A 27740-nucleotide genomic window follows, 5' to 3' on the forward strand; every position below is an offset into this window, starting at 1 on the left:
GTCACAACTCATCTGATGATGCACTTCAAAGAAGTGCAGTTTATAGTGTATCAATGACACTCAAGCTGTTTTAAAAAGTATATAGATTATGAAAGGACCCAGTTCCCCAGGAGGGCAACTTTTTAAAAGATTAAAAAAATTTTTTCTTTTTAAATGGAGGTACTGGGGATTGAACCCAGGACCTTGTGTTTGCTAAGCACATGCTCTACCACTGAGCTCTACCCTCCCCCAGGAGTGCAACTTTTTAAAACTTCTTGCCTTTTTTTCAAAATATCCAATCTTTAAGCTCCGTGACTGAGTTCCTCTGATGCCACCGCAAGGAAGTGGCTGGGAACCTGTGAGCGTGTCTGTGTTCAGGGATGCCAGGTGGCACCGCCCACCCGACACATCCCCTCTGACCCACTGAGAGCTAATCATGGGACGTTCACAGGCAGCACACATGGCCACGGAAGATGGATAGTTTATGTGTTTCTGAGCCAGGAGCCCAAATTGTAGATCTGCACTTAATCACAGCCACATGAATGCACAAGCGTGCTTGTGAGACTACAACACCCACAAAGGTGTGAGCACATAACATGTGCAGACATGGACAGACGTGCACAAACACACTTTCTCATACAACCAAGCTCACATATGTGCACGAATGGACACACATGCGTGAATACAGTTTCACATGAACATAATCACACGCAGACACATGTGTTCACAAGCACAGACAAGCAGGGACACGTTGCGTGCACAGCCCCTGCGTACGAACACAGACGTACACACGTGTGCGGACCCAGGGCTTCAGGCAGAGCCCGCCCCCCTGGGACGTGCTCTTGTGGGGAGACTGCTGACTTGAATCACAACTGCAACTCGGCTCAAGGACCAGGGGCTTTAGACTGTCTCATGCCAAAGCTGCCCGGATGCAGGTGGCAAGAAGGTCACAGGTCACATGGATGTGCCTGCTTTGTCCTCCTGGCAGACACCAAGCTGAGAGAGAGGCCATCAGGGCCCAACCATGTGATCTTGTGCTTACTCCCAGGGTCTGGCCAACTCCATGGCACCCCACATCCTCCAGGGCCAACTGTTCACAAGGCACCCTCGGAGCCCCACAGGGGTCTTTTATAGCTCTGGGTCCCTTGGTGGGAGGGGCAGGAGACCCCACCCTCAGAGACTGGGGGCCCTGGGGGCAGTCACAGGTCCAGGCAATGCCCGCCCTGCTCCCAGGCCAGGAGGAAGTAGATAAGGCTTGCTCAAGGCCTCTGCTGACCTCTGGGGCTGCAGGAAGGGGTCTGGCCAAAGAGAAGGGGTGGGGCAGGGAAGACACCAGCTGGGGCCCCTAGGAGGAGTCCCTGTAGGGCCCACTTGCCCTGTCCTGTGGCCACTGTCCCTCCAACCATTGTGGCTCACCCAGGCCCACCACAGCTGCAACCTGGGAAACTCTTCCACCCTGGACCTGCCTTTGGGGCCCTCCCTGCCCAGTCAGCCTCACCTGGCCCTGCTCCCCAGGGAGCCTGCCGTTTCCTCCCTGAGCAAGGGCTCCCTTCCTCTCCTTCCCAGGGGGAGGACCTTCCCACTGAAATAGCTCAAATGCCTTAAAACCAGAGACACTAGTAAAGCCTTCTCCAGCCCAGGACAGTGTTCCCTCCTTACTTTCATGCAGCCTGGAGCCAGCCCTTCCTGCTCCAATCTGCCACTCGGAGCACTGCCCCTCCCCACCACTCCCTTCCCCGCAGATGCCGCCAAGCTCCTGCCAGTCACACCTGCTGACCAGTGGCCTCTACTGGTCCTGCTCACTTGCTCTGCAGCCCTGAGGACCACGGCACGGCCTCGACCTGTCTCTGTCTAGGGACCCCTCCTACCCTGATCCCCAGGCTCTGCCCCAGAGCCAGTCCACTCTGCTGCACCCCCTCAAGGGCCAAGCTCATGCTCAAGGACACCCGCCCCACCTCCAGCCCCAAGCATTCAGAGTGTTCATTCCCTGCTCCTCCCACTGACCACATCCTGTCTGCTGTCATCGTGTCCCCGAAACAGAGTTTTCTTCTCACTAGGTCAGGAGGGCCCCTGATAGACCCCTGCCTCTATCCTCTGGGCCACTGTAGAGGAGCACCTGGAAGCACTGGTCTAGATGTGGGTGTCCCAGCTCAGAGCCTCTCAGGCTCTCCCACCCCAGCCAGCACTCAGGCCCTGGCCATCAAGTCCCATTCAGCACAGCCCCCACCTTGGTAGACCTGCTGCCTACCAAGCATATCTTGAATACACTCTGGCTGCTCCCAACCCGGCCAGGCCCAGGCGTGCATGCCAGATCTTGCAGGGCTCCTCCAGCGCAATCACGGAGAAGCTGCCCAAAGTCCCCAACTCACAGTGGGAAGTCTGGTTCCTCCCACTTGGGCTGCAATCCTGCTAACCAGGCCATCCCCACAGGCCAGGCACTCTGCCCTCCCCTGCATCTCAGATGGGGGCCGGCCCCACCCTGCTGCCTCCTTCTAGATGCTGGCCCCTGTCCTTGTCCTCAGCCTGGAATGCCCCTTGAACCCCTCTGCAAAACCTCAGGACAGACCATCAGACCCAGAGTCTCTTCAGTTCACAGGTGGCACCATTTGAACCTAGACACCGGGCCGATCTGACCCCCTCTACACCCTCACTATGGAAGCCCCTGACCAGTTCTGCCAAAGTGACCTCCAGAGAGGCCAACCCAAGTGAGAGGTCTGCCTGGAGGATGCTGCCTCAAAGCATCCTCACTGGCTCTGAGGATTATTAATATTTTTCTCAATCCATGGCCATCAGTGGGCACAAAAGAGCATTAGCTCACTTATAATCCTCTGGTTGCCAGTCAGGGTTTTTTGAAAGTTAAGTGTATTCCGTAACTTTTTTTTCTGTTTCTGGAAGTTGTCTATGCCAGTTGCCCGTTTTTCCCCACCAAACCACACCTACTTAGCTTATTGTTTCAGAGGAACTCTTTGTACAGGAAGGGTATTAACTCTTCACCATGTCTGATGGTGAACTGAATTCATACCAATTCAGTTTTAAGTATGGAGTTTCTGGATACAGACACTGCACTTCCCAGGCAGTCAGAGCCATGGGTCATTTCTTTCATGATGTCTGTTATCCATTCCTCTCCCAGATCGGATGAACGTGGAACTACACTCTGTATTCCTCTCCTTCCCTGGATTTACTCTTTACATTTAAGCCTTTATCTATCTGATAGTTATTTTGGAGGGTTGTTAAGAGTTTCCTAGGGCTTCTGTGATAAAGCACTGTAAACCAGGTGGCTTAAAAAAGAGAAATGTGCTGTCTCGTGCTTTGGGATGAGTCCAAAATCAAGGGGTGGGCAGGGCTGGCTCCTTCAGGAGGCTCTGAGGGAAAAACTGTCATTCCCATGGCTCTCCTGGCTTCCGGTGACCCTTGCTGCCCCTTGGCTCATAGGTTCATCATGCTGATTTTCTTCTGCAACATCACATGGTAGCCTTCTCTGTCTCCATGTTCTCGCCTCTTCTTATAAAAGGCACCAGGTACTGGATTCAGGATGACGTCACCTTGAGGTCTTTAATTACATCTGCAAAGACCTCATTTCCAATCAAGGTCATGCTTGGAGGTGCTGGGTGGACATGAATTTCAGGGGACATTAGTCAACCCAGTACAGTGTGGGAGGTCAAAGGAGGATCCAGCTGGACTCCAAAGAGTGGAGCAATTGCTTTAATGCTTTCTATTAAGGAATCCATCTATCCCTAGACCAGGGAGTCTCCTTCGATAAAGAGCATACATTAAGTTCTGTTACACACATGGGTCTGCCTCTGGGTCACTGACACCTGCGTGGCGCCAAGTTGTTTTGATGATCACAACTTCAGGGGATGCCCTTACACGGTGGCAGCTCTCTTGGAGGGGCTCAGCTGTTTCCTCTGGCTTCCAAACTTGCCTTCCTCACCGAGCCTGAGACCGGAAGCCAGTCATGTTGTGGCCACAAGTGGATGTGAAACCCACACCCCAAGAATCCCCAGTCTGTGCCTGGAATGAAAGGAAGCAGGTCTGGGGCTGAGGAACCGGGGCCTCGGATCCCCATGAAATAGTAACTGTAGGCTGAGGCCGTGTGTCGGGGCAGTACTTTCTGAAAACCTGTGTGTCCATCCTTGAGCCAAACTGCCCCTCTAAATGCTCCGAAGTTAAAAATGCCTGTTCTGTCTTCTGATTAATGCCCCGGAAGCATACACAATGTGAACACAAAGCAAAAGCCCTCCTTAAACTGATAGGGTTTGTTTACCCAGAACTTGTCTGAGAACCATGCCCTCATCCCTAAATGGAAATCAAACTGGAGGACTGTAAAATTCCAGGATAAAAGAGCCAAAAAGGTGGAAGTGAAGCGCCCATCAAAGGCTGAAATAAATAAAATGTGGTCCATCCACCCAGTGGAATATTAGTCAGCCATAAAAAGGAAGAAAGCCCTGACACATGCTACAATGCAGATGAATCTCCAAAAACACCATGCTGATTGAAATCATTCCAGACACAAAGTATGATGCCATCTATGTGAAATGTCCAAAATAGGCAAATCCATAGTGACAGAAGGCAGATTAGGGGTTACCAGGGGCAGGGGATGGGGTGGGGAGTGACTGTTAATGGGGATGGGGTTTCCTTTTGGGTTGATGGAAATGCTTTGGATAGAGGTGGCAGTGGCACAATATTGCGAATCTACTCAGTGTTACTAATGGCAAATCTTCTGTGCACAATAAAAAGAACTGCAGATGCAAAACCTGAATGGTGATAAATTAAAAGGCTTTTGCCAGCGCCACACTGGTGTCCTTTCTGCACTCTGAGGACACGTGAACCTCAATTCAGGGCCTTTCTCTCATGCTCTCAGGGAAAGGAGGCACAGGGGAGATGAGGCAACCCAAAATTTGACCCTGGGGGCGAGTGGACAAATGTGAACAAGCTGCTACCAAGGCACAACCAAGGCCTCATGCATGAAAAGGCCAGGTTCTGCCTATCAGCTTGGCAAATGATTCGCAATTGACTGGAAAATTAGGCGGACGGGGGCCTCCAGAAAGTGTAGCATAGCCGCTTCGTTTATATAAGGCCATAATTTGAAGCCACATGTTTATTGGATGAAATCATCCTCAAACTAAAAGGAGAAGGCTGGCATTATAGCAGAATCGGTTAGTAAACATCATTTAGAAGTCAGCGTGGGTCCACTTTTCCATGCATGTTTCCTGGAGCCCTCTGGGATCTTTTAAGAAGACATGATCGTATGAAATGATTGGAAAAGACAGACAGGCTGAGAAACAGCTACAACAGTCATGGTAGCTCAGAGCTGAAGGACAATTTAGGGTTGGCGGGATGCAGCCCCAGGCCATGAAATGCCCGGAGCCCCCAGAAGCTGGACAAGGAAGGTCTCCCTGGAGCCTTTGGGGAGAGTCACGGCCCTACAGATGCCTTGGTTTTGGACTTCGGCCTCCAGCGCTGCGAGGGAATCAATTTCTATTGTTTAAGCTGCTCAGTTTGTGGTACCGATTTACAGCAGCCCCAGCACTCAAATCCAGCGTCCAATGCAGAAGATACTGGGTGCTCCAAGTGAGGCCGTCGCCAGGAAGGACCATTACCTCTCTTCTGCTTTATTTTTAAATATCCCCAGAGAAGCCCATCCCCAACACCCTCATTAGTACCCCTAGGCCTTCCAGTCTGGCCCAACCGGTCTGAGCCCTGGAGAAAGCCCCTCCTCCAGGCATGTACTCAGGCAGCTCAGTCCCTTCATCTGCCCCTGAGGCTGACCCTTCTCCCTGGAGTCTGTGGCCACATCCCCAACAAGGCTGTCTTCTTTCAACGTCCGTCCGTCCAATCAACAAATGTTTCTCCACTGCCTACCCCAGGTCTGGCCAGGCCAGTGGCCAGCAAAATAGACAGTGAGAGTGTAGAGGTCTCTGGCCTTCAGGGAACTTGACAAATCAACCCACCAGCAAAGAGGCATTTCCAACAGCAACAGTGCTTGGGAAAGGAAAAGTGCAGTGTGTTAGAGCAGCAGTTCCCAAGCCTGGCTGGGAGTGATGCCGCTACACCCCAGGGGACACTTGGCAACGGCTGGAGACATTTTTGGTTGTCACCACTGGCGGGAGGGGAGGTACTTCTGGTATCTGGTGGGTGGAGGCCAAGGAGGCTGCTCGACACCTTACAATGAGCAGGATGGTCCCTAGCAGAGAATGACCTGGCTCCGGACGTTAGTGGTGCCGCCGTGGGATCAGAAACTGACCTGAGCAGGGCAGTCCTTTTGGATAATCTGGGAGGCAGGGAAGTGCTCAGAGGAGATAGTTGCTGAGGCTGTGCAGTGAGAGGGGATGGATGGGCTGAGCCTGGTGATGGCGGCCCAGGCGAGGGCGGTAAGCGCCAAGGGCAGGGGCAGCCAGGGCTGGCCTCGGAACAAGGGGCCCAGTGTGGCCGGCAGGGCCGAGGCGGGAGGGGGGAGGGGCCGAGGTCAGGAAGGTCAGATCCCACAGGGCCTTGTGAATGTGGGAAGGAGTCTGGATTTTCATGCAAGTCTGATGGGGAGCCCTGGCTGGCTGGAGACAGGGAGTACCAAGACATGAGTGCCCTTAGGAACACATCAGCCAGGCCTAGCGTGGCAGGCAGACTCGGGGGAGGGACAGATGGTACTCAGTGGTTTCTGCAGGAGTGTGTCAAGGGGCCTGATGGTGGCTTGGGTCGGGCTCATGGGACACAGGTGGGTTCTGCTTACAAGGGGAAGGCAGACCTGCAAGGCTCTGTGTGGGGCTGGGCTTTGGGTCCTTCCCGGTTGATTAGCAGGCACATAAAGACATGGAAAGCCACCTGGGAAGCGGGTCTGGGTGGTCAGAGGAGAACCCTTTGAGAGCACCCCCAATCACACAGTCCACCTGTCACCATGTGCAGGTGGAAATCTACCTAGAGAACCTAACGTGGGCAGAGCCACAGTGACAACACACAGAAGTCCTGCTTGAGACTAGACTGAGCAGTCCTCAGAGAACAAGGGAACCCCACTCTGCTTTGAAAAGCAGTTCAGATCCTTGTGGACCCCAGGTAGGGCTCTGGGAGCCTCTGCGCCAGGCCGGTCATGGGGCCTGAGGGTGACTCTTCTCCCAGGGGACACCTGGCAACATTTTTGGTTATCACAACTTGGGGGAGGGGGTGAGTGGAAGCTACTGGCACCTGGGGGATGGGGGCCAGGGATGCTGCTCAGCACCCTGCAGTGACAGAACGCCCCCCCTCTGCCCACAGAGCACCATGCAGTTCCAGACGTCTCCAATGCCAAGGCTGAGAAACCATGCTTTAAATACATAAGGAAAAACAACGTTTGCACACTTTAGGGTCTCCCGAGGGCCTCAGAGGCTCATGAGATGTTAATGATTCCAAGTCCATGTCCATCTGACTATACAATGTTTAGAGCGAGGGAGGAAACCAGCCTTGCGGGGTGACTGCCCCTGCTGCACGGGCCTAAAGACACCTGCCTCCATTCAGGCCACTTTCCCCCCTCCAGACACCCTCGGGACCACCAGGAGGCAAGGGACCAGCTCGCTCAGGGCTGATGGGCCAAGCTACTCTACTACACTTTCTTTGTGTCACCTGTTCAGATAGACAGCACATGATGGCCGAGGACTCCGGCGATCTTCCCAGGCAGTGGCCTGGGACCCTGGTATGCTTGCCAGGAAATGAAAGCCCCAGGTGCGTCCTGAGGACTGGAGAAGCAAAATCTCAAAGTCTGCCCCTCAGCTCCCCCGGTTCCGCCTGCCTTAGAATGGGGTGGAGAGGTTCTGAGAGATGAGCTGGAAGATCCTGGCAAAGCCCCGTATGGTCCTGATGCTGACGCTGTTCTGATTTCAGCAGCAGCAGCCTGGGAGGGCGGTGACCACGCCAGGGCTCTCAGGCCTTCCTCTTCCTCCATCAGCCACCTCAACCCTGGCCCAGGCTGCCGTGGTGCCGGGCACTTCACGGCCCTCACCGGGCTGGTGATCTGACTTCCACGGGTGTGACCATTGGCAGGATAGAGACAAGGGCTATTTCTGCTCCCTCAGTATCCCTGAGAGCCAACTCTACACCTGGCTTCTTAACACTTTTTGCAGAATGATTTTCAGATCTTCCAGGAACTTCTTTCGTCTCATCTCCTGTAGCAGCAGCCAGTTCCAAAGTCACTTTTTCCCGTGAATGGAGTTGTTTTGGGCCTCCCCCACCTGACCCTGACAATACTGAGGACAGAGACCCTCGAATGCCCGTGATAAAACTTGACTGTCCCCTGGGCAGGCACACATGGCCTCCCAGACCTGGCTCTAAATACACCCCTTGTAAAGTCCCACGAGATCCGCTCCCACCTGAGTCATGTTCTTGCCTCTCTATAGTCACCCCAAGTGTAAGGACATGTGTGAGATCTGGAAAATTCCCTAACAGGGCTCTTCCAAAGTTGACGTGGCCAACCTGCCCACCTTCCCTAAAATGTTTTTTTAAATGAATGTGACAAAATGAAACAAACTTACTATCAGTACAATTATTTATCCAAAATTCCCTCATTAAAGAAAAATGAAACCTGTCTCTAACCCAGTTTTATGGCCTGAATTGTGTCACCCCCTACAATTCATTATATCTAAGTCCAACTTCCAGGGACCTCAGGATGTGAGAATATTTGGAGATGGGGCCTTTAAAGAGGTGATTAAGTTAAAATGAGGTCATTAGACTGGACCCTGATCCAAGAGGACAACTGGACACGGACCCCACATAGAAGAAAGACGAGGTGAAGACACAGGGAGAAAGTGGCAGTTGACAAGCCAAGGAAAGAGGCCTGAACACATCTTTCCCTTGTGGTGGCCCTCAGAAGGAACCAACCTGTCCACACCCTGATTTGGACGTCTGGCCCCCAGATCCACGAGACAATACATTTTCACTGCTTAAGCCATGCAGCCTGTGGTACTATGCCATACTGGTTCCAGGAAACTTGCACACCCGGTGGTGACAGTCATGAAATGCTTGTAGCTGGGTTCCCTCTCACACACACAACCCCGAGAAACAGGACCAAGCTGGGATGTAAACGAATGAGTCACACAACGACAGCTTATTCATTGCTCCAACTAACCCACAGGCTGAACCCTTGAATCACTACTTTATTTATCATCGGGCTCAGGCTCAGAGTCTCGACGAGGAAATGAGTAGAACCCGAACTCATCGGCTGCGTTTCTGAGACATGCCTCATCTCTGAGGCCCTTTCTGGGCTGGAATGAAAACTAAAGAGAGGTGAAGTGAGGGGCTCTGCATGGTGGCCAGCAGTGGGCTGGCTCACTGGGGGCCCGGCGGCGCTCAGACAGAGCCCTTTGTTTTGTCCCTCGGTTTCTGGGACGAAGGCAGAGAGAAGGGCCTGTCTTGCTCTGCGGGGAGGCCGAGCAGGGGCTGCCTGGCACAGTTGGTTGGGGACGCTGGGTGCACAAAGGGCCAGTGGATGGGGACTAGTGGGGAGGGCAGCGTCCAGGAGAGGGTTGGACGGCCCCAGAACGTGCCATTTCTTCCCCTGGAGTTAAAGCAGCAATGTCACGGTCAGGAAACAAGCAGAGGAGGATGTGTGAAGAGCAAAAGTTAGATGGTCCATGCTGTAGGGTGGGCCGGCGTCTGGAGCCAAGCAGGCAAGTGGGAGAAGATAATGCAGCTTCAAGAGCTGCCCTGATCTGGGGCTACCTCCACAGTAGCTCTTCAGAAGAAGATCTAATACCTCTAATCTCGGAAGAAAAGCAACAATTTGTCCCGAGACAAGGACGGTGCCCGCAGAAATCCAGGTCAGCCGTAAGACAAAAGAAGAGAAAGACAATGGCTTCTGCTGTGCTGGCAAGTGACGACAGCCCCAGGTCACCTCCTACTCCTCCTCCGCTTAATGTTCTCGGGGCCGCTGCCTAACTCCCCCTCCGTCCGTTCCCAGTGGTGTCTCCTTTTTATCAGGATTCCAGATTAAGAACTGAGCGGATGGCAGAATTCAGTTGCTGGCCTGTCTTCCCCACGCCTGCCCTTGGCAGTGGTTAGCTGGGAACTCAACAAACACCAAAGAGGCAATGGTGGGCCCGGCTAGGAACCAAATTTTACTACAGAGCAGTGGTTCCTGTCCCGCAGGAGATGCACAGCCATGTATGGAGATGCCTTTGGTTGTCACCACCTGGGGTGAGTGTCTACTATTGGCATCTCGTGTGTGAAGGCCAGGGATGCTGCTCAACATCCTCTGATGCTCAGGGAGGCCCCTGCAGCAAAGAACGACCTGGTCCCAGATGTTGGTGGTGCTGCAATTGAGAAACTGCTCTAGCAACTTGGTCTTTACCAAACTGAGGATACTAACGATCCTTTGTGTTTCTAGAAAGCGCAGGGAGCCCTCTCTGAAGTCGTCACCTGCCTGAGCCTCAGTTTCCGTATCGAGAAAATAGGAACGAGGACTCCCTTGCTGCTGGCTGGCAGAATAAAAGAATTGGGTATGAAAACCTATCACAGGTAAAACTCAATAAAAGGCAGAGCTGCACAGGGACGTGCTTATGCGGTTCCCCTTTCCAGCTTGGTTTCACACCTCCGGATCCTTCAGGCCTTGGCTTGGGGCCAGCTACTTCTTCCGAGGAAACTTGCCAGAATCCCCCAGGCCCCGAAGCTTGTAGTGATCGTTCCTGATTCTGTCCCCACAACTGCTTGTGTCACCTCTGCTGCTGCACTGACCCACCACTCTGGACTCCCATTATCCCTGTGGGGGAGGGTGGCCCATAGAATGTCCTTCCTTGAGGGCATATCTCTGTCCCCAGGACCCAGCCCCTAGCCCCTGGCACCATCAGGCCTTGCTTTACTGAACTCTGGGCCCACCCAAGACACAGGGACACGAGGAAAGGGAAGTGGCAAGTTAACAAGCCCCCCATTGGGGACAGAAAATGAATCCTACGGTGAAACAGAAAGGGGAGATTCCCAAGTCCCCACTTGCCTCTCCAAGTTACAATCCTGGACCCAAGGGAGGGTCTCACCCAGGGATTTCCAACTGGATACAGCTGAAACTTTGGTAACAGGTCCAATGCGTGAAAGAAAGCATGTTCGGCATCGCAATTTTCTATGTAGAAGATAAGGAGGCAGTAAGATAATCACTTTTGGATTCAACTGTAGAATGTAAAGCCAAACAAAAACGGGATCACTGCAGTGGGGATTCACCTGTCAGCGGCTGCATAGAATGAGAGGGGGCTGTGTGCTGGAGATGCTAAGACTATCAAGAAGGGTAGTTGGGTTTCAAAACTGAGAAACACTGATTGAGGCCAATCCATTCATTTTGCTGGTGAAGAAACAAAGAGACCTGACCAAAGTTATGACCCCCAATAAACGACCCTCCACGGGAGCATGCCTGGCCACATTCCTGGTATAGGGAGGAGACAACAGCAGGGCTGTGGAACCAGAAGATTCTGGTCTTGTTCATGGCGGGGAGTGGGGAGCAGGGAGTGTACTCGCCAGGGCAAGCCCACACTCAAAACCTGTAAGAGGAATGACTGTGGGCTCTAATCATGTTCTGGGGCAAGTGAGGCTGAGAGCCACCTTCCATAAGGGCCAGAACATTCTGGAAGTGAAGGGGGTGTTTATCTTTCTGTGGCCCTCTTTACATTCAAGTTACCCAGATTCATGCTCTGAATGTGCTGTAAACCCAGGCTCTGTGGCCCTTTAGCAGATCCCAGACAAGGATCCCTAGGGTTGGGGAGAAGAGAAATTAATGCTGATCAAAACTGCGTGGTGCAAGTCCCCTGGCAGAGCCAGGCCCATCAGACAACAACTTTACAGCTGCCCATGTCAACTCCCACTGCTCCTTAAGAGTCTGGAGACACCAAGACTAGAACACACCTCAGGAAGGCAGGTGCTGGTACCCTCCAACTGTAAGGCACAATGTCCCCACCAGCTCCCACTTTAGACAAAGAGGTATGGGAAAGGCCTTCCCTTAAAGACCCCTGGCCTACAGGGTGCCCACTGGCTGCCGTGTCTCTCCCAGGCTGAGCTCACACCCGCCGGGGGACAGATTTCCTGTATGTCGTTTTACCCATTTAAGTCCAAGGATGCAACTCAGAGGAGGTGGTGACAGCCTAGCACATGTGGGTGTGTGCACACCCACCCCCTCCTTCTAAAACCCAGTTCCGGCCCCATAGTAGGGGCCCAAGAGCTCCTTCCTTGCTCCCTAGAACCCCTAGGCTTCAGCCAGCCCTGTCTTAGAAGAAGAGTGTTGGGTTTTCAAGTGCTGAATACCACCCAGAAGGCGCTGGGACTAGCCTGGGTCACACAGCAGTTGGGGCTTAAGTCAGGAATAAGATGAATCAAGAGAAGAAGGTGGGCCCCCAAATGTCCATAGGATGCACCCCAGCGTAGGAACGGGGCCACTCTAACCCCTTCTTTTCTTCCCATCCTCCCCAGGCTCTCCCTGGACCAGATTTCAGTTCTTGCCATGGTCTCTACCCGCTTTCTGCCTCCCCTCCCATCCCCCATTTCCCCTCTTAACAATTCGGCCCGCCGCCGCCGCACCAGTGGGTTCAGGGTGCTCCACATTTACTGAGGACGCACTGAGTCCCAGGCGCTGCCCTCCCTCAGGTACCATTCCTCTGCCTCTTTACCCGTACGCAGAAGCCCCCAGGCCGTCCTGCACCCCTTCACCCGAATCGCACCCTGGCTGTTCCCCCACCAGTCTTGCTCCTCTCAACCCTCAGCCTGGGCCTCTCAACCCCGCCTCCTTGCTTCTCCCCCTCCCAGCCTCGTTTCCTGCGACCCCTCAACTACCACTTAAGCCACGTCTTCTTCGGAGAAACTGCTCAAAGCCGCAAGACCTGCCTCCACACCCGCCCGAAAACTCCCTCACTGGGCCCATCACATCAACTTTCTTCTTCATCGTCCAGTTCCCACTCCGCCTCCTGCAAACCCTCCAAGACCCCCAAACTCGTTCCCGCCCCCTCGACCCCTGCCTTCGCGCCACCCACCCCTTCACTATCCCTCAACTCCGTTCCCCTACAAAGCAACCCACCGATACGAGCTTCGAGATCGAACACCCAACCTGAGACCGCCCGACACTCACCTGGGCCTCGGCCACCGCGCGCCGCCGGTCCCGGCCCGGGTCCCCGCCCGGCCGCCAGCCCGCTGCTAGTCCGGCCGCTCCGCCCCGCCGCGCCCGCGGCTCCCCCGCGCGCTCCCGCTTCCGGGTTCCGGAGGGGCGGATCCCGGGGCGTGACGCCAGCGCGCCAGGGGGCGGAGCACCACGAAGCCCCGCCCGCCTTTCCTTCTCGGCCCCGGCCACCGCCCCCTGCCGCTGGTGGGCGAAACCAAGTGTGAGGGGAGGACAGAAAGGCGCGCGCGCAGGAGCCGCCCGCTCCATCACATCCACGCTCTCCATAGCCCACGGCCACCCCTCCTGCGCCGCCGCAATATGGCCTGGTCGGGGCGAGGGCGGGGTGCGGGGACTTGAAACGCCTGCCTTTGAGTTGAAGGCGGGAAAATGGCGGATACTTCGGGGCGCGGTGCTGGGTGAGTTGGAGCGCCTCGGGTCTGAATTTGTAGGTGCCAGCTGGACGGCCACGGCCGAGGGCTGGGGACTGAAGGGCGCAAAGCTGGGGAGCGAGGGCCCTCGGGGTGAGTCCGGATCTGACCCAAGAATCACGGAGGGTGCGCCGGGAGGTGGGAGGTGGGAATTCAGCCTCTGCGCATGCTCATGAGCGTGGGCGCAGGACCAGAAGTAGAGTTCAAGGCCTTGGTCTACCATTTCACTCCTGGGCGATCTTAGCAAGTGGCTTAATCTCTCTGTGCCTCGATTTTCCCCGCCGCAAGACCGAGGTGACGCTGCCGCCACTCAACCTTGTAGGCCTCGTGTGAGGCTTAAAAGCGTTTAGAACTGTGCCTGGCCCCTAAATGTGATCTGTTGCTAGGCAATTAGGGACTGAATGTTTGCGTCATCCCTCACGCCTTCCTCAGACTCATAGCCCTAACCCCCTGCGTGGTTGTATTGGTAAATGTGACCTCTAAGGAAGTTAAGGTCAAATGAGGTAGTAAAGTGGGGCCCTCATCCTATAGGGCTGGCGTCCAGATGAGAAGAGAGTCTGGAGGGCTTCCACGCTGGCTCTCTCCTCTCGCATACAAAGATGTCACCCTAGTGCACAGTGAGAAGGCGACCACCTGCCTTTCCTGCACCTTCATCTTGGACTCCAGCCTCCAGAGCCATGAGAAATTAATGTCTTTTGTTTAAGCCGTCCATTCTCACGATTTGCAGTGGCAGCTCAAGCAGATGAATCCATAGGTGCTGGGGAACAGGGAGGAGCAGACCTGGTCCCTGTCCTTCTGGAACCTTAGAGGCTGTCTTGCTCCTGACCGCCTTGGTCTTCAGGAAATATGACTCTGACAGGGTCCATCTCCTCCCACCTGTCGCAGGGCTCCATCAACAAGACCCAGAACGCCCCCTTTTTGCATGACTCAGCTAGCTAAGAATGGTGTATACATTTTTAAATGGTTATTCAAAAAAATCAAAAGATGAAGACTATTTCATGACACTTGAAAATAGTAGGAAATTCCCATGTCACTGCGAATAAAGTTTAACTGGAACGTGAGCACACCCATCTCATGCATCATCCATGGCTGCTCTGTGCTGTGATGGAAAGGTGGAGTAGCTGTAAATTTAAGCCTATGGCCTACAGAGATGAAAATATTTACTGTCTAGCCCTTTACAGAGAGGGATTACCAACCCCTGGGCTCTGGGAACAGTCCGAGCCCTCAAGTGGAGAATTCAGAACTCTGTCAGCCCGGCACAGTGTTCTGTCCTCCCAGATCCCAGGTCCCTGTTGGTCTTCTCTAGCTAAGCCCCAGGGCTGATCAGTTCCAATTTCTGCATCATTCTTCTCTGCCCCCATGCCCTTGGCCTTGTTGATCCCTCTCTGAGAATGTCGTTCCTCACATACCTGAGCCAGTGTGCTTGGCACTCATCCCCCAGCCCCCACCCCTTTTCCTGTCTGGAATGCTCCCCCTTCATGCTTGCCTGATTGCAAGATGCTAGTCATCCCTCTCTGGAAAGGAGGTCCGACTCTCATTCACTGCGTATCCCCATCGGCACACAGTAGGTACACAAACGCCCGATGAATGAATGAATCCATAACTTACGTTGAGATCTTTGAGGCTTGGCAAAAATCCTGGCACTCCTCACTCTGGGCCCTTCTCCACTCAGGTGGCGGGCTGCACTGTGTTGCCCCCAGGTGACAGGGCTGGGGCTCCATGTCCCCCTTCCTGTGGAGGTGGCCCTACCTGGCAGAGATTGACATTGACAGGGAGCCAGGAGGTGCTGGGACTGGGCCGTCCCGAGGAACCCCAAGCTCCTTGCTGGCTTCCCTGAGCATTTTATCCAACTCAATTAACAAGACCCCCATCTCCCTCTTTCAGGAAGCCTTCATCAGGGGGTCCCAGTACTCCTAGTTGTGCTAAGATAAAAGGAAGAAGAATACAAGGTAAGCAAAACTGGAATCTATCCCACCATCCAGTGAAATAAAAAGTGATTTTATTCCCTCCACTCAGTAAGTGCTTTTGAGGAAGGGAAATAAAAACAGTCCAGAGGAGGGAAGCTTGGGCTTTACTTCTAGTCACACCTCTGGGGACCCCAAGTCTGGTCACCTAGCCCTGCAGCCAAGGGTGCAGCAGGAGCTGGTGGAGGTCACCTAGGGCAGTGAACCCTTCTGGCCATGAGGGTCGAGGGTCATGCTCAGGACTTGTCACTTGGAAGTGTGGGTGAGGAGAGTGAGTGAATTCGTTATCAGACATCAAAGTCTGCTTCTTCTCAGTAACGCGTCAGTCCCTCACAGGTACCCACATGTTCAGTGTCCACCTGTGAGTCCAGGATCACGGTCCACAGCCCCCCCTTGACTCTTGGCAGTGACCAGTTTGGGTGGTAGACTCAAGGATCTCCCACAGTGGAACTCCCACCTCTATTACAATGAACTGTCTTCTTGGCTGTGGGCCAGTGCACATCTCAAGTCCCAGCAGAACTCTGGTTCTGAGTGACAGGAGGTTTATACATTACAGCATGGCTTGATGATCTTGTCTGTAACATCTGTCGTATTTACCCGTGGTCTAGACCTGGGACACCAGTTATATCCTTTCCTTGCTTCTGTGGAAAAGCCACCACTGTTTAAACAAACATGTGCATTCCGGTTTTCCAGAAGCTTGAAACTGCATTTCAACTGTGCGAGGAACCCAGAGCCTCGGATCCTGCCTTGATGAGGAAAATCCTTTGTTGACAGTATTAGAAAGACCCAACGCAGGATGCTCTCCCCCCTCTTGGGGATATCCTTCGCCCCAATCCCTTACTGGATGTCCAGTGGTGGACCCTCACTGTGGCTTGATTCTCTCCCCTGGACCCTGCCTGGTCCTGGCCCTTAGGTGCCTCCTGCTCGATTACCTGAACCCACTCGCCCAGCAGCCCACTCTTCCTTACCCGGGGCATGCCTGGGGCGACCACTGGCTCCACGTCCAGCTCCAGGCTCCCCGTTCACTGTGATTGTGCCTCCTTTCCGCTCAAGCTTGCGGATCCTGGCAAGAAGTACGGTTGAAATCCCAGTCTCGCTCAGCTGAACTGTCGGCCTGTGTGACGTTGACCACATCACTCTCCCTGGTAAAAAGGGAGACCCCTAAGCTCTGGAGGCACCTAGGAAAAGTGCAGAATCATGCATTTGATGTCTCGCTGAGCACCTGCTCCCTGTGGGGTGGTGCAATGGAGAAGCAAGCAAAACAGGCAGGAGTTCCTGCCCTTAGGGTGGTTTGCTGTCCCAGGACATGGGCAGTACAGCAAATGGAAGTGTAAGAAGACACAGGGTGTGCTGGACAATGATGGTTGCTATGGATAAAACAGCAGAATGGGGCTAGTTTCTGATCCAAGGGAGGGGCTGGACCCAGCAGAGCTGTGAAGGCAGCAGAGGCGGCCTGTGCCTGTTGGCTGAAGGATCAGGTGATGCGGGACCTGCACGGTGCCTGGAAGCGCTCGGCTCCACCAGCTAATGGACCCGCAGGATGGCCTGTTGCAGCTGCCCAAGGGGCAGCCAGCCTAGAGGACACTGAGTGTTTCAAGGAGGAGGGTGCAAGGGAGCATGGTGACCGGCGCCACTGCTGGCTCAGGACGAGGACTGAGGATGGTCTGGTGGGCTTTGGAGCCGGGGCATCTTGGTGCTCTGGCCGAAAGAAGTTTCTTTAGTGCTGTGGTGACCAGGAGAGCCAGGCTGGGAAGTGGGGGAGATTCAAGGAAAGGAGGCTGGAGAGGAAGAAGAGCAAGCATTGTAAAGGGGAGCAGAGAAGGAGGGGCAGAAGGGATGGGTGAGGGGAGAATGAAGAATGAACATTGTGACCACTGGAGAGAGGAAGTGGAGGGGTGCAGGGTGAGGGGAGGGGAGAGGGGTTGCCAGGCAGTTTCCTAACAGGGTGAGGCCAGGGCTTTAGCACCCAGAGTTGGAGGTTTGCTTTACCCCAAGGCACAGAGGTCCCTGCACGTGAAGGAGGGGCCCAGGATAATGGCCCTGACGTTGGAAGGCAGCCAGATGCCCGGGCAGGAGGGTCTCCTGGGGCTGAATGTATCTTCCCAGTGAAATAGGAAACAGGACACCAGCTGACCAGAGGGATGGGCCCGGTGTAGGAGGTGAGAGAGGGTGGAGGATCACAACAGAGGACTGCAGGTGATCACGGGGCTGCAACAGAGCCCCTGGAGATTAGGGGGACAGGTGGATTTCTTGCATCCGCCTTCAGTGCCCCAAGGACAGGCAGGGAAGGGGATCTGGGACTGGGCTGTCACCAAGGGATCCAGCTGTGTCTGAGAAGGGCCGTGATGCCGAGCATGTGTCAGGGGAGCGGTCCTGAGCTAGTTTAAGGGGGTTGGGGGATGTGAAAAGCAGTACCATGAGTGGGTCACAGACAGACCTGGGGGAGAGGGAAGGGCGGTTGGGGTCATAACCACAGGGAGCGAGTTGTGGAAGGAGGAGGAGGCAAGCAGGTGGCCATCTGTGGAAGATCTTTTTTCCTTCCTCTGCCCTGCCCTTGAGTCCACTTTCTGAGTTGACCTTAGGCACATATTCCTGATCATCCTTGAGCATAGCTCCTGTGGCTGGCTATTGCTCTGCCTCTGGCCAGGTGCTTGTATACAGCAGGAGTCCCCTACTTGTTCTTGCATATAATATATTCTCATACATATTCTTGGATACAGTAGGTGTCCCATAAATGTTCTTAACATACAGTAGGTGTCCCTTATATGCTCAAGGATGAGCAGGGAGGACTGATAACACCCAGCTCTTGGGTGTGAGGGGTCCTTACACTCCACTGTCATAGTTTTATTCTAAACCAAGGGTGTCCCCCACAGGTGGAAGAGTGGTTGAGTCCCGGTATTTGCAGTATGAGAAGAAAACCACCAAAAAGGTAACGCACATCATCTGTTTGAAATGGTTCTGAACAGAGTCGTGGCAAACTCGAAATTCTGAGACAAGTCACAAAAGCTGGGCCCAGCCTGGTCCTGAGGAAAGCATTTTGGGGACTTTGCCCAGCTGAGTGTCTTGCCCTTCCTGCCAAGGCATGACTCTGTCGTGAATAGCAGAATACTTTGAGAATCCGTTTTGAACAGCCATGATCTCTAGTGAATCATAAAATTATTCCTGCCTCTCAACTCAGTAATTCCTTTCTGGAGTCTTGTCCTGAAGCAATTCTGTCTAATGCCTGGCACGTGGTCCCTGACTTTGGCTGGTATTTTAAAAATACCTGTAGGGTTTTAGAGAAAGACAATGGGGAAAAAACACGTGCCAGAATTGCCCAGAGTTAGAGGAAGAGTTTAGTGAACTGCCTCTAGCCACACCATGAACATGATGAAACAATTGAAAATGACGTTTTGAAACTCATCGACTTGAGAACCTGCCTTGTGTGATGTTTAATGAAAACAATCATAAGATTAGTCACTTACATCTTGTGTTTCAGTGTGTGCGTACTGATGGTGTGGTGAAGGGTGAGTTATCCCATTTTCCAAATCTTTGTTTATGATAAAGTTTAGTTAAATATTCATTTTTGCTACCTGTCTCTTACTCTGGTAGAGTGATGTGACTTAAGATCTGGCTTGAAGAAAAAAGATACCTTTACGCAAACCAATAGGCTTCTTGGACTGTTTGTTTGTTTCTTTGTTTTTTTAATGGACTTAATTTTTTTTATAGCAATTTTAGGTTCAAAGCAAAACTGAATGGAAGGTATAGAGATTTCCCACATACCTGTCCCCCGATCCCTACATGCCATGGCTTTCCTGTTGTCAACATCCTGCACCAGGGTGGGGCATAATCGATGAACCTACATTGACACATCCTCACCCAGAGTCCATGGCTTACAGTATTGAAGTGATTTTTCAACAAAGGATAACAGTCCACACTTCATAATTTTCATGTTGCCTGACCAACTTGGTTACAGCACCCCCATGTGTCTGCATGCTATAGTATTGTAGATCTTTAAGAGCTTCTCCGTTTTCTTTTATTTCATTTTGTTTTTTCTTTTTTAATGGAGGTGCGGGGGGTTGAACCCAGGACGTTGTGCATGCTAAGCATGCGCTCTACCACTGAGCTATATAGCCCACATCTTTTAAATTACGGTGTAATTTACATAGAGTAAGTGTCACTCTTTTCAGCACACTTACCAGTTCTGTGAGTTTTAACAAACAGATCTGGTCATAGACACACCACAATCAAAGTAGAGAACAGTCTGTCACCGCCCCCCTCCTCAGTCCCCTTGTACTCTACGCCCCAGGCAACCATAATCTGTGTTCTGTCCTTGTAGCTTTTCCTTTCCACAAGGTCATTTAAAAGGTACCACATAGGATGCAGCTTCTTGCATTATGCCTTCTTTCACATAAAGTTCCCTCCCTGACATTGACTGTTATACTTAATGTGGGTTCCTTCGGATGGCTGAAGAATATTCTGCTGTACGGATGGACCACAGTGTGCTCAGCCATTCCCCGGCAAAGGCCATTTGGTTTATTTCCTGGTTTTGGCAATTAGGGAGAAAGCCACCTTAAACATTCCAGTGCAGGATTCCATGAAGATGTGTCCTCATTTCTCCCAGGAAGAGAATTAATTGTAGGGTAAATATATGTTTGACTTTGTAAGAAACTGCCCAACTGTTATCCAAAGTGTCTGCACCTTTTTACATTCCCATGAGCCACAGAAGAGAATTCTGGTCAGTACTTTAAGATTAACACCATTCTCGTGGTTTTAAATTGCATTTCCATAACAACTGATGCTATTAAGCATTTTTTCACGTGCTTTGGCCATTCCTGTAACTTTAGTGATTTGTCCTTTCAAATCTTTTGCCCATTAAAAAAACGGGTTATTTGTTTTCTCATTATTGAGTTTGGAGAGCTTGTTCTATATTCTGGGTCCCGATCCTTTATTGGTGATTTGCAGTTATTTTCTCCCAGTGTGTGACTTGGCTTTCCATTCTCTTAATTATCTTGGGAGCTGTAGAAGTTCTCGATTTTGATGAAATCCAGTTTATCAATTTCTGCTGTTACGGAATGTGTTTTTGGTGTCATATCTAAGAAATATTTGCCTAACCCAAGATCACAAAGATTTTCTCCCAGGTTTTCGTCTGTGAGCTTTGTAGTTTTAGGTTTTACGTTTAGGTCTGTAATCCATTCTGAATTAGTTTTTATATCTGGCGTGATAATGGAACATCATTTTCACTCTTAACAAGGTTTTTTTCTGCTTTATATTATTATTATTGTTGTTGTTGTTGTTGTTGTTGTTGTTATTATTATTATTATATTATGATGGCTTGTTAGCTCCATGCAGTGCTTGCTTTTTGGCAAGTTTTAAAGATTATTATCTGTACAAAAACTTTGTTTTGTCTGATGACCAAAGTAATATGTTCTCTCTAAAAAACTGGCCAATACTAAAATGTATACAGAAAAATCATCATCTGTAATCTGCCATGTCAGAGGTCATCACTGGCAAACATTTTGCTGGTTTCCTATGAAGGTATCCTTTTTGACAAAATTAGTTCGTTCTGTATATATGCAATTAAATGTCCGAACTCCTTAAGTCTATCCCCTGCCTCAAAGGAAGAGCAGATGCAGGCTTTGCAGACTGCAGAGGGGCCCTTGCTCGTGAAAGGACGGTGCCTTGTTCCCTGACTGTCACGTATTCCCCTAACAGGCTCCTGCAACAGATGCGTTAAAGACCAGTGGGAAGATGCCTGAAGGTGGACGGAAACCCAACCCACTCCAGAAAAGCAAAGGTGCGTACAGATGGAAGGAGGGTGTGAAACAGCTCTGAAGGTAAATTTTGTTTTGTTTTTTAGATGCTCCATACATCTATTTACTTATTTATTTGTATATTTATTTATACGGACGTTATACGTTAAAACTCCCTTTCCTTTCTGGGAAGCATGAGAAAAAGGAGCTAGGCAGAGAGTTTTAGTGCACAGGCAGATTTGGGGCAGGTGGAGAGGTGAAGGGGGATGGCAGCGGAATGGGGGGAGGGAGTCACTTCCTTCCTATGTGGCCCCAGAGAACCATTTGTTTTCTGTATCTGTGAGTCTGTTTCTGTGACCACCACACATTTTTATTTTTATTTTTTATTTTGTTTTGTTTTTTCTCTCTTTTTGTGGCATACAGTTTTGTTTGTGGGGTCTTTTTTGTTTTGTTTTGTTTTTTGTTTGTCTTGGGGGGTGATAATTAGGTTTATTCATTTAGTTAGTTATTTTAATGGAGGGACTGGGGATTGAACCCAGGATCTCATGCTTGCTAAGCATGTGCTGTACCACTGAGCTATACCTGCCCCCCTGGCACACATTTTTAAATAGGGGCTAAAGCATGAAGAGAACTCCCAGGGAAGATGAACAGTCAGAGGCTACAGGAGAAAGAAGGGAAAAGAGCAGAGGGCAGGACAAGTGCACGGCATGTTGTCAGACTCTTACACCCTGAACACAGCGTCTTTTATTTAAACGAAGCAGGAAGGCTTATTCATCTCTTTTGGTTATTAAGAATCCCTTCCCGTTCTGTATTACTTTAAAATATATTCAAGTTGTGGAAGAAGGTATAAGCTTAGTGATAGAGCATGTGCTTAGCATGCATTAGGTCCTGGGTTCAACCCCCAGTACCTCCACTTAAAAATAAGAATAAATAAACAAACCAACCTCATCACCTCCCCCCTACCAAATAAAATAAAATAAAATAAAGTAAAATAAAGTGAAATAAAGTAAAATGAATTCAAGTTGATGGCTAGGAATTTCCAAAGGTTTTCCAGCCTTATCTGCTGCTCCCTCACAAGAAGCTGAGTTTTTGGAAGTAGATGTACAGAAGAGTTGCCTGTTCCGCAGTTTATGTGTAGCGCATCTTGCTGACTGTGCTGACTTCCAGGGCTTCTCATTGGGCCCACAGATAGCAGCGGAGTCGGCAAAGGCGACCTGCAGTCCACCTTGCTGGAAGGGCACGGCACCGCCCCGCCTGACCTGGATCTCTCGGCCATCAATGGTACATCACTCACTTTACTCATCCTTCCCCTGGCTGGGGGGTCGCAGTGCATCTCTGAGGGCTCCCCAAATCTGCTCTTCTCACCTTAAACATGCTTTTCTTGATCTTAGACAAAAGTGTGGTCCGAAAGACTCCACAATTAGAAAAAACAATGTCCAAGAAAGCTGAGTCTTCGTCATTTTCTACCTCTAGGAAAAAGAGCCCCGTAAGTGTCTGAAGCAAGAGGGCGGCCGCTAGAGTGAGCTGGACAAATCTGATTTAGCTCCTGTCCAGGTGCCCCGCAAGGCCCCGGGGCTCCAAGAGCAAACAAGCCAGCCGTGGTTTTTAGGACAAAAACCACACGTGTTCTTGCAGGGTTTATAGTTTCCGTTTCCCCCAGTACACACGCAGGAGGAGGTATAAATGCAGGAGCATGTGACAAATGAGACTGGGGCCCTGTTTGCCAGCGGCACGCTAGGGACGGTGCTCGGTCGAGCCCTGTCCCCAGCAGGGAGGACGGCTGGGCTGTGATCTTATCTGGGTGGAAACCCCAAGTCCTGGTTCTGGCGGGTCACTAGGTTCTGGTGGGGCCTCCAGCTGATGCTTGACTGCCCAGCCACTAGGAAGAGGGGCCAGGCCATCCTCATCCTTTTCACAGAGGGGCCGAGAGACTGAGAAAACAGAAACAGCACATCAATACATGGTCGAGAGTTACTGAATTACTGATTGAAAGAAAGTACACATAGGTTAGGATCGTGCCCCTTCTGGGGGAGACAGCTGGATTTATACCAGTTCACGGGGAACCAAGAGTGTCTTTTTCTTGTCCTTGAGGATCTCTCCGAGGCGATGGAAATGATGGAATCCCAGACGCTCCTCTTGACTCTGCTGACCACGAAGGTGAGGATGGAGCCTCTTTCACATGTGACGTGGGCAGAGGGCAGCCTCTGTCCCGTGGAGGTGAGGTCCCCTCGGGTCCGAGCTTTTGTTTTGCATTTAACAGATGGAGAACGGTCTCGCTGCGTTTGAAGAAAAGGCAGAAAGGAATTTATTAATGATGTGCGAAGAGAAGGAGACGCTGCAGAAAAAGGCCCATGAGCTGAAGTGCAAACTTCTCCTTGGTCAGAAGAAGCGGGAGCTGGCAGAAGTCCTCGACACGCAGGTCAGCGGTGACCATGGTCTCCGAGCTGCGCATCTCGGCAGCATTGTCCCATTGAGGGGTTTGGAGGGAGCCTTGATAGTAGGTGTTGCCCCTCACCTGGCTCTAACCCTCTGCCAGGCTTTTGGCACCACTGGGTATTGGAATGTGACAGTTTATCAGAGGATGAGGCTGTAATGTGAGAACCAACCAGCAGGAGGGCCCTGTCCCTTCAACAGACACGGGCAGGTATTCAGGCACCCAAGACTTGTGCCCAGTGACACGGAGACACACTCCCAGCCATGCATGTGCCGTCCATGAAACTTCTGAGGTGGTGAGTGCAGGTCCTCGTCTCACAGGCCCCTTCTCCTCCTCCCTGCAGATCGAGATGCTCAGCCCGTACGAGGCTGTGGCTGGCCGCTTTAAGGAGCAGTACAAGACGTTTGCGACAGCCTTGGACACCACGAGACATGAGCTGCCAGTGAGATCGGTCCACCTGGACGGAGACGGGCAGCAGTTCTTAGGTAGGAAACAGGGAGGCTACCGGGCAAGGGGTAGGATGAACCACCCAGTGCATGTGGGCATCTCCTGTTTGCCGGGCACCTTAATTCCTTTGTGTCATGTCGCAGGTCCCCTCCCAGGTAGATGGCGCATCTCCCATCAAATGGCAGAGGACTCAGGGTTCGGCAAGGCTGTGGTTTGTCCAGGGTCATGCCCCGAGTAAGGACCATGCTGGGATTTGAACCCAGGTCCCTGGGACTCCCCAGTGATTTCTGGTCCTGCTGTAGGGCATTCCTGGGGAGCCCTACAGAGGTGCTTCTGTGGCTGGCGAACAACAGTGCTGCGACCCTCCCAGCCCCCATCCCACCCTGCCTTCTAGGCAGAACTGAGACGGTCTCTTTCCTGTATAGCATTCCTGCTTGAAGTTGGCAAGTGTGAAGAGTGCCTATCCTTGATCCTAAAATTCTCTTTAGAACAAGTATCTTCCCAGAGCAAGTTTGCAGCTGCCCTAGAGTTTGGTTATTTCTCAGCAGAGCTCTCACAAGCCATCTAAATACGTTTTGCTTGAAGCTGATGTAAAATCAGACCTCTTCCAATGTGAAATAGTTTACGTATGACATGGGACCTTGAAAAATGAGCCTTATTAAACCATCATCTGTGTCTGAGTTGCCAGTTTTATAGTTGTAGCAGTCAGCTCCGCATCTGTGACTCTTGGTCTCCATCTCTGATAAATCCCTTAGGTAGTTGCCAGGAGTTGGGAAAGGGGACCCTCTGAGTTTCCTTGTGCTTGTAAAACAAAGCACCACAAACGAGATGGCTTAAAACAGCAAATTTATTCCCTTGCAGTTCAGGGGACCAGAAGTCTGAAATCGAAGTGTCAGCAGAGCTGGATCCTTCCGGAGGCTCTAGGGGAGGGTGTGTCTCAGGCATCTCGTGTTTCCCTGAGCGCCTCTGTATCTAAACTTCCCTCTTCTTAGAAGAACATCAGTTACTGCGTTAGGCCCTGCCCTAGTGCCCTCATTCTAACTCAGTTACCTCTATGAAGACCTCATTTCCAGGAAGGTCACATTCATGGGTATTTGAGATTAGAACCTGAACATGTCTTTTTGGGAGGGCATGATTCAGTTCCCTAGCAAAGGAGATGTGTGTCTGTAGGAACCCTTATAAGGTCCCCCTGATGTTATATGTACAGTTTGATGGGTACAGATGCATGTGTACCCAAGGTGGAGAGATGCTGGTTTTCTTAGAGCAGGTGGGACCCAGGGCAGGTGCAGGTGGCTCTCTGCTTGGGGGAGTCAGGAGGCAGTGCTAGGAACGGGGAGTGGGAACCATGGGTTTGTTTTTAAGTTACTCCTAGCACAGATCGTCTCTGCCTTTTGGATTTGTCCCTGTTGAGGATGCGGGTGTGGGACTCCAGGTGTGTTCCAATGACTGCCTGGACGACAGAGGCACCTGACCCACCATCTCACACCCCTGTGATCTCAGGCAAAGGGGCACAGAGGCAGTCCCCGGGCACGAGTGCCTTCCTTCCTGACCTTTCTGCCTTTGAGTTCTTCACGATTCCAGCATATGACAAGAGCATTCTAGCAAAAAGAGAAGAATATCGTCAGCCACCCAGCTTACGCGTCTATTGCTTGGGGACACCTTGAAACCCACAGCTGAAGAGCCCTCTTCCCTTCCAGATGAGTTGCAGCGGGAATTGACGACCACCTGCCATCTGCTGGGGGAACTTGGCATTGGCAACTCGGAAGAAAATGAGAAAGCATTGGACCTGCTGAGTGAACTCAGGGAAATGACCCAAAGGAAGGATCTGGAGCTCCGAAGGTATTGCAGGAAATAGTTTTAAGAACAAGCTAGCCCTACACCCCCTGTCAGGCAGAGACAGGCTGTTGGCAGCCACCCTGGAGGGTGCGCTGGGCTCTGGAGGGTGGGCAGCCCTGGCATTTGCAGGGTACGAAAGTCCAGGAAAGCAGAGGGAGGGAAGTGGGCAAGATGCCTTCAACCCAACCAGAACCCCCGGGTGTGTTCTTGAGCAGTCAAATTAGAAAGACGGGGGCGAGAGTGTCGGCCCTCAGAGTAACACAGCAGATCTGGGACTTTGGACTGGTCTGTTTATGCTTTAAATATTTTTCAGGGTAGGGACTTTGGGAGATTTTGGAAATTCTTATCAATGTATAAATAAATACATGTAGAAAAGGTGCAGATCGTTATCGGCACAGCTTGAGTGCTTTCATGACTGGGCGCCCTCGTGTCAGCAGCGCCCAGGTCCGACGGCCAGCTCCCCAAAGCCTCCCAGCCCGCTTCTCTCATTCTCCTCCAGGATGTTTCTAACCGTGGGGTAGCAAAGCCTCCCCATCTTCCAAAAAAAAAGAATCTAGTTTTTTCTCCTTCACAATGCCAAACATAATTCCCGAGGTGCCCAAAAGTTTGAAAGGTACTCATGGTAAACACCACCTACTGTGGCATTTCCTTCATGTCTGTATGCCCAGGATGAAATCAGGACCCACCAAAGGGTTCTAGATCACCAGGGTCACGGCTGAGAATGGGTAAACACGCTTGTTTTGTGCTGATTTCCTCGCTGCCGTTGACATCACATGAGCATCAGGGGCAGGTCCCAGTTTACGGCTCTGTCTCCACTCTTAGGATGGTTCCCAGCACGATGTTGATGCTCCCTAGATATTTGCAGAGTAAACTCTTTTTTTTCCCATCTGCCTGGTCCTCTTCTTGGGGCTTCTGTGCTTTAGTTTTGTTTAGATAAAGCATTTTTGTTTTTCCCTTAATGGAGGCACTGGGAATTGAACCCAGGACCTCGCACATACCAAGCACACGCTCTACCACTGAGCTCTGCGCCCCAGATAAAGCTTATTTACCGCTGCTTCCCTACGGGCCCGAGGAGGGTTGCCCCGAACCTGTCTCCCCAGCGTGGCAGCCGTGAAGGCCAAGGCACTCGGGCACAGAGGGTGAAAAGATGTCATTGTCCTGTCGTTTCCACAGGAGCTTTGCCCTGGTTCTGGAACTCTCTGCCGAGGCAAGTAAAGAGGCAGCCTTAGTCAACCAGGAGGTCTGGGAAGAGGCCCAGGGTGCCGAGGCCCCCAGCCGGTGGTATTTCAACCCAGAAGAGGCCACTTGTAGGGAAACTCGGGGAGAACTCCAGAGCCGACTCTTCCCAGGAGACGACCAGCCGTGAATCCATGCGCATATGGTGTCCCAAACTCACATGGAGGTCTTCCTGCAAGCCATCAGGCTGAAAACATGTCGGTGCCCCTTGTTTGGGGGGAGATCTGCAGTGACCCCCCACGTGAGGTTCTGGAAACTTAAGCACTTTATACACTTAGTCTAGCAGTAGAACTATTTTTGTATGATTACCTTGTTTGATATTAAAAAAATAAATAAAACTGTTTTGCAATTGAACCTTGGTTTCTGCGTGAGGAGGGCAATAGAAGGCATGTGTTGTCCTAATTTATTCCAAACAGCTGGTCCTGAGCCTCGGGACCTTCAAGACATTATGCGCGGTTGACTTTTAAACAACATGGCTTTGAACTGTGGGTCCACTTGTACGTGGATCTTTTTCAATAGTAAAGTGAACACACGACCTGCGGTTGGTTGAATCCACCATTCGGAATTGTGGATGCAGAGGGCGGACTGTAAGTTTTA

At 51.7% G+C, this 27740-nt stretch overlaps 2 protein-coding genes and 1 non-coding gene across 21 annotated transcripts in view; 1 reads left to right on the forward strand and 2 right to left on the reverse strand.

Moving 5' to 3' along the window:
* The window catches only part of MYO9B (myosin IXB), an 84969-nt gene extending 71802 nt beyond the window's left edge, over positions 1 to 13167 (reverse strand). For all 16 annotated transcript variants that reach the window (XM_072947426.1, XM_072947425.1, XM_072947422.1 and 13 more), the window contains exon 1: positions 13037 to 13167. The gene's annotated coding sequence lies outside the window, so the exon portion shown is untranslated. The remainder of the gene's footprint in view (positions 1 to 13036) is intronic.
* Positions 13168 to 13268: 101 nt separating this feature from the next.
* On the forward strand, positions 13269 to 27497 carry HAUS8 (HAUS augmin like complex subunit 8). 4 transcript variants are annotated; one of them, XM_072947433.1, is made up of 11 exons: positions 13279 to 13482; positions 15379 to 15443; positions 18332 to 18387; positions 21153 to 21234; positions 22358 to 22471; positions 22582 to 22676; positions 23282 to 23347; positions 23451 to 23609; positions 23968 to 24109; positions 25769 to 25910; positions 27081 to 27497. In XM_072947433.1, exons 1-11 carry the CDS (start codon positions 13454 to 13456, stop codon positions 27271 to 27273), a joined length of 1143 nt encoding a protein of 380 aa, XP_072803534.1. In that variant the 5' UTR covers positions 13279 to 13453; the 3' UTR covers positions 27274 to 27497. The 4 variants fall into 4 exon arrangements, with proteins under 4 accessions (XP_072803536.1, XP_072803534.1, XP_072803535.1 ...); XM_072947434.1 differs by having other exon boundaries at positions 13282 to 13482; positions 22379 to 22471; XM_072947436.1 differs by having other exon boundaries at positions 13477 to 13587.
* On the reverse strand, positions 26867 to 26939 carry TRNAT-GGU (transfer RNA threonine (anticodon GGU)). Its single transcript has one exon. It is a non-coding gene; the product is annotated as a tRNA-Thr (tRNA).
* Positions 27498 to 27740: the final 243 nt, after the last annotated feature.

Source organism: Vicugna pacos, chromosome 22 (assembly GCF_048564905.1).
Source record: "Vicugna pacos chromosome 22, VicPac4, whole genome shotgun sequence".
Lineage (NCBI taxonomy): Eukaryota > Metazoa > Chordata > Mammalia > Artiodactyla > Camelidae > Vicugna > Vicugna pacos.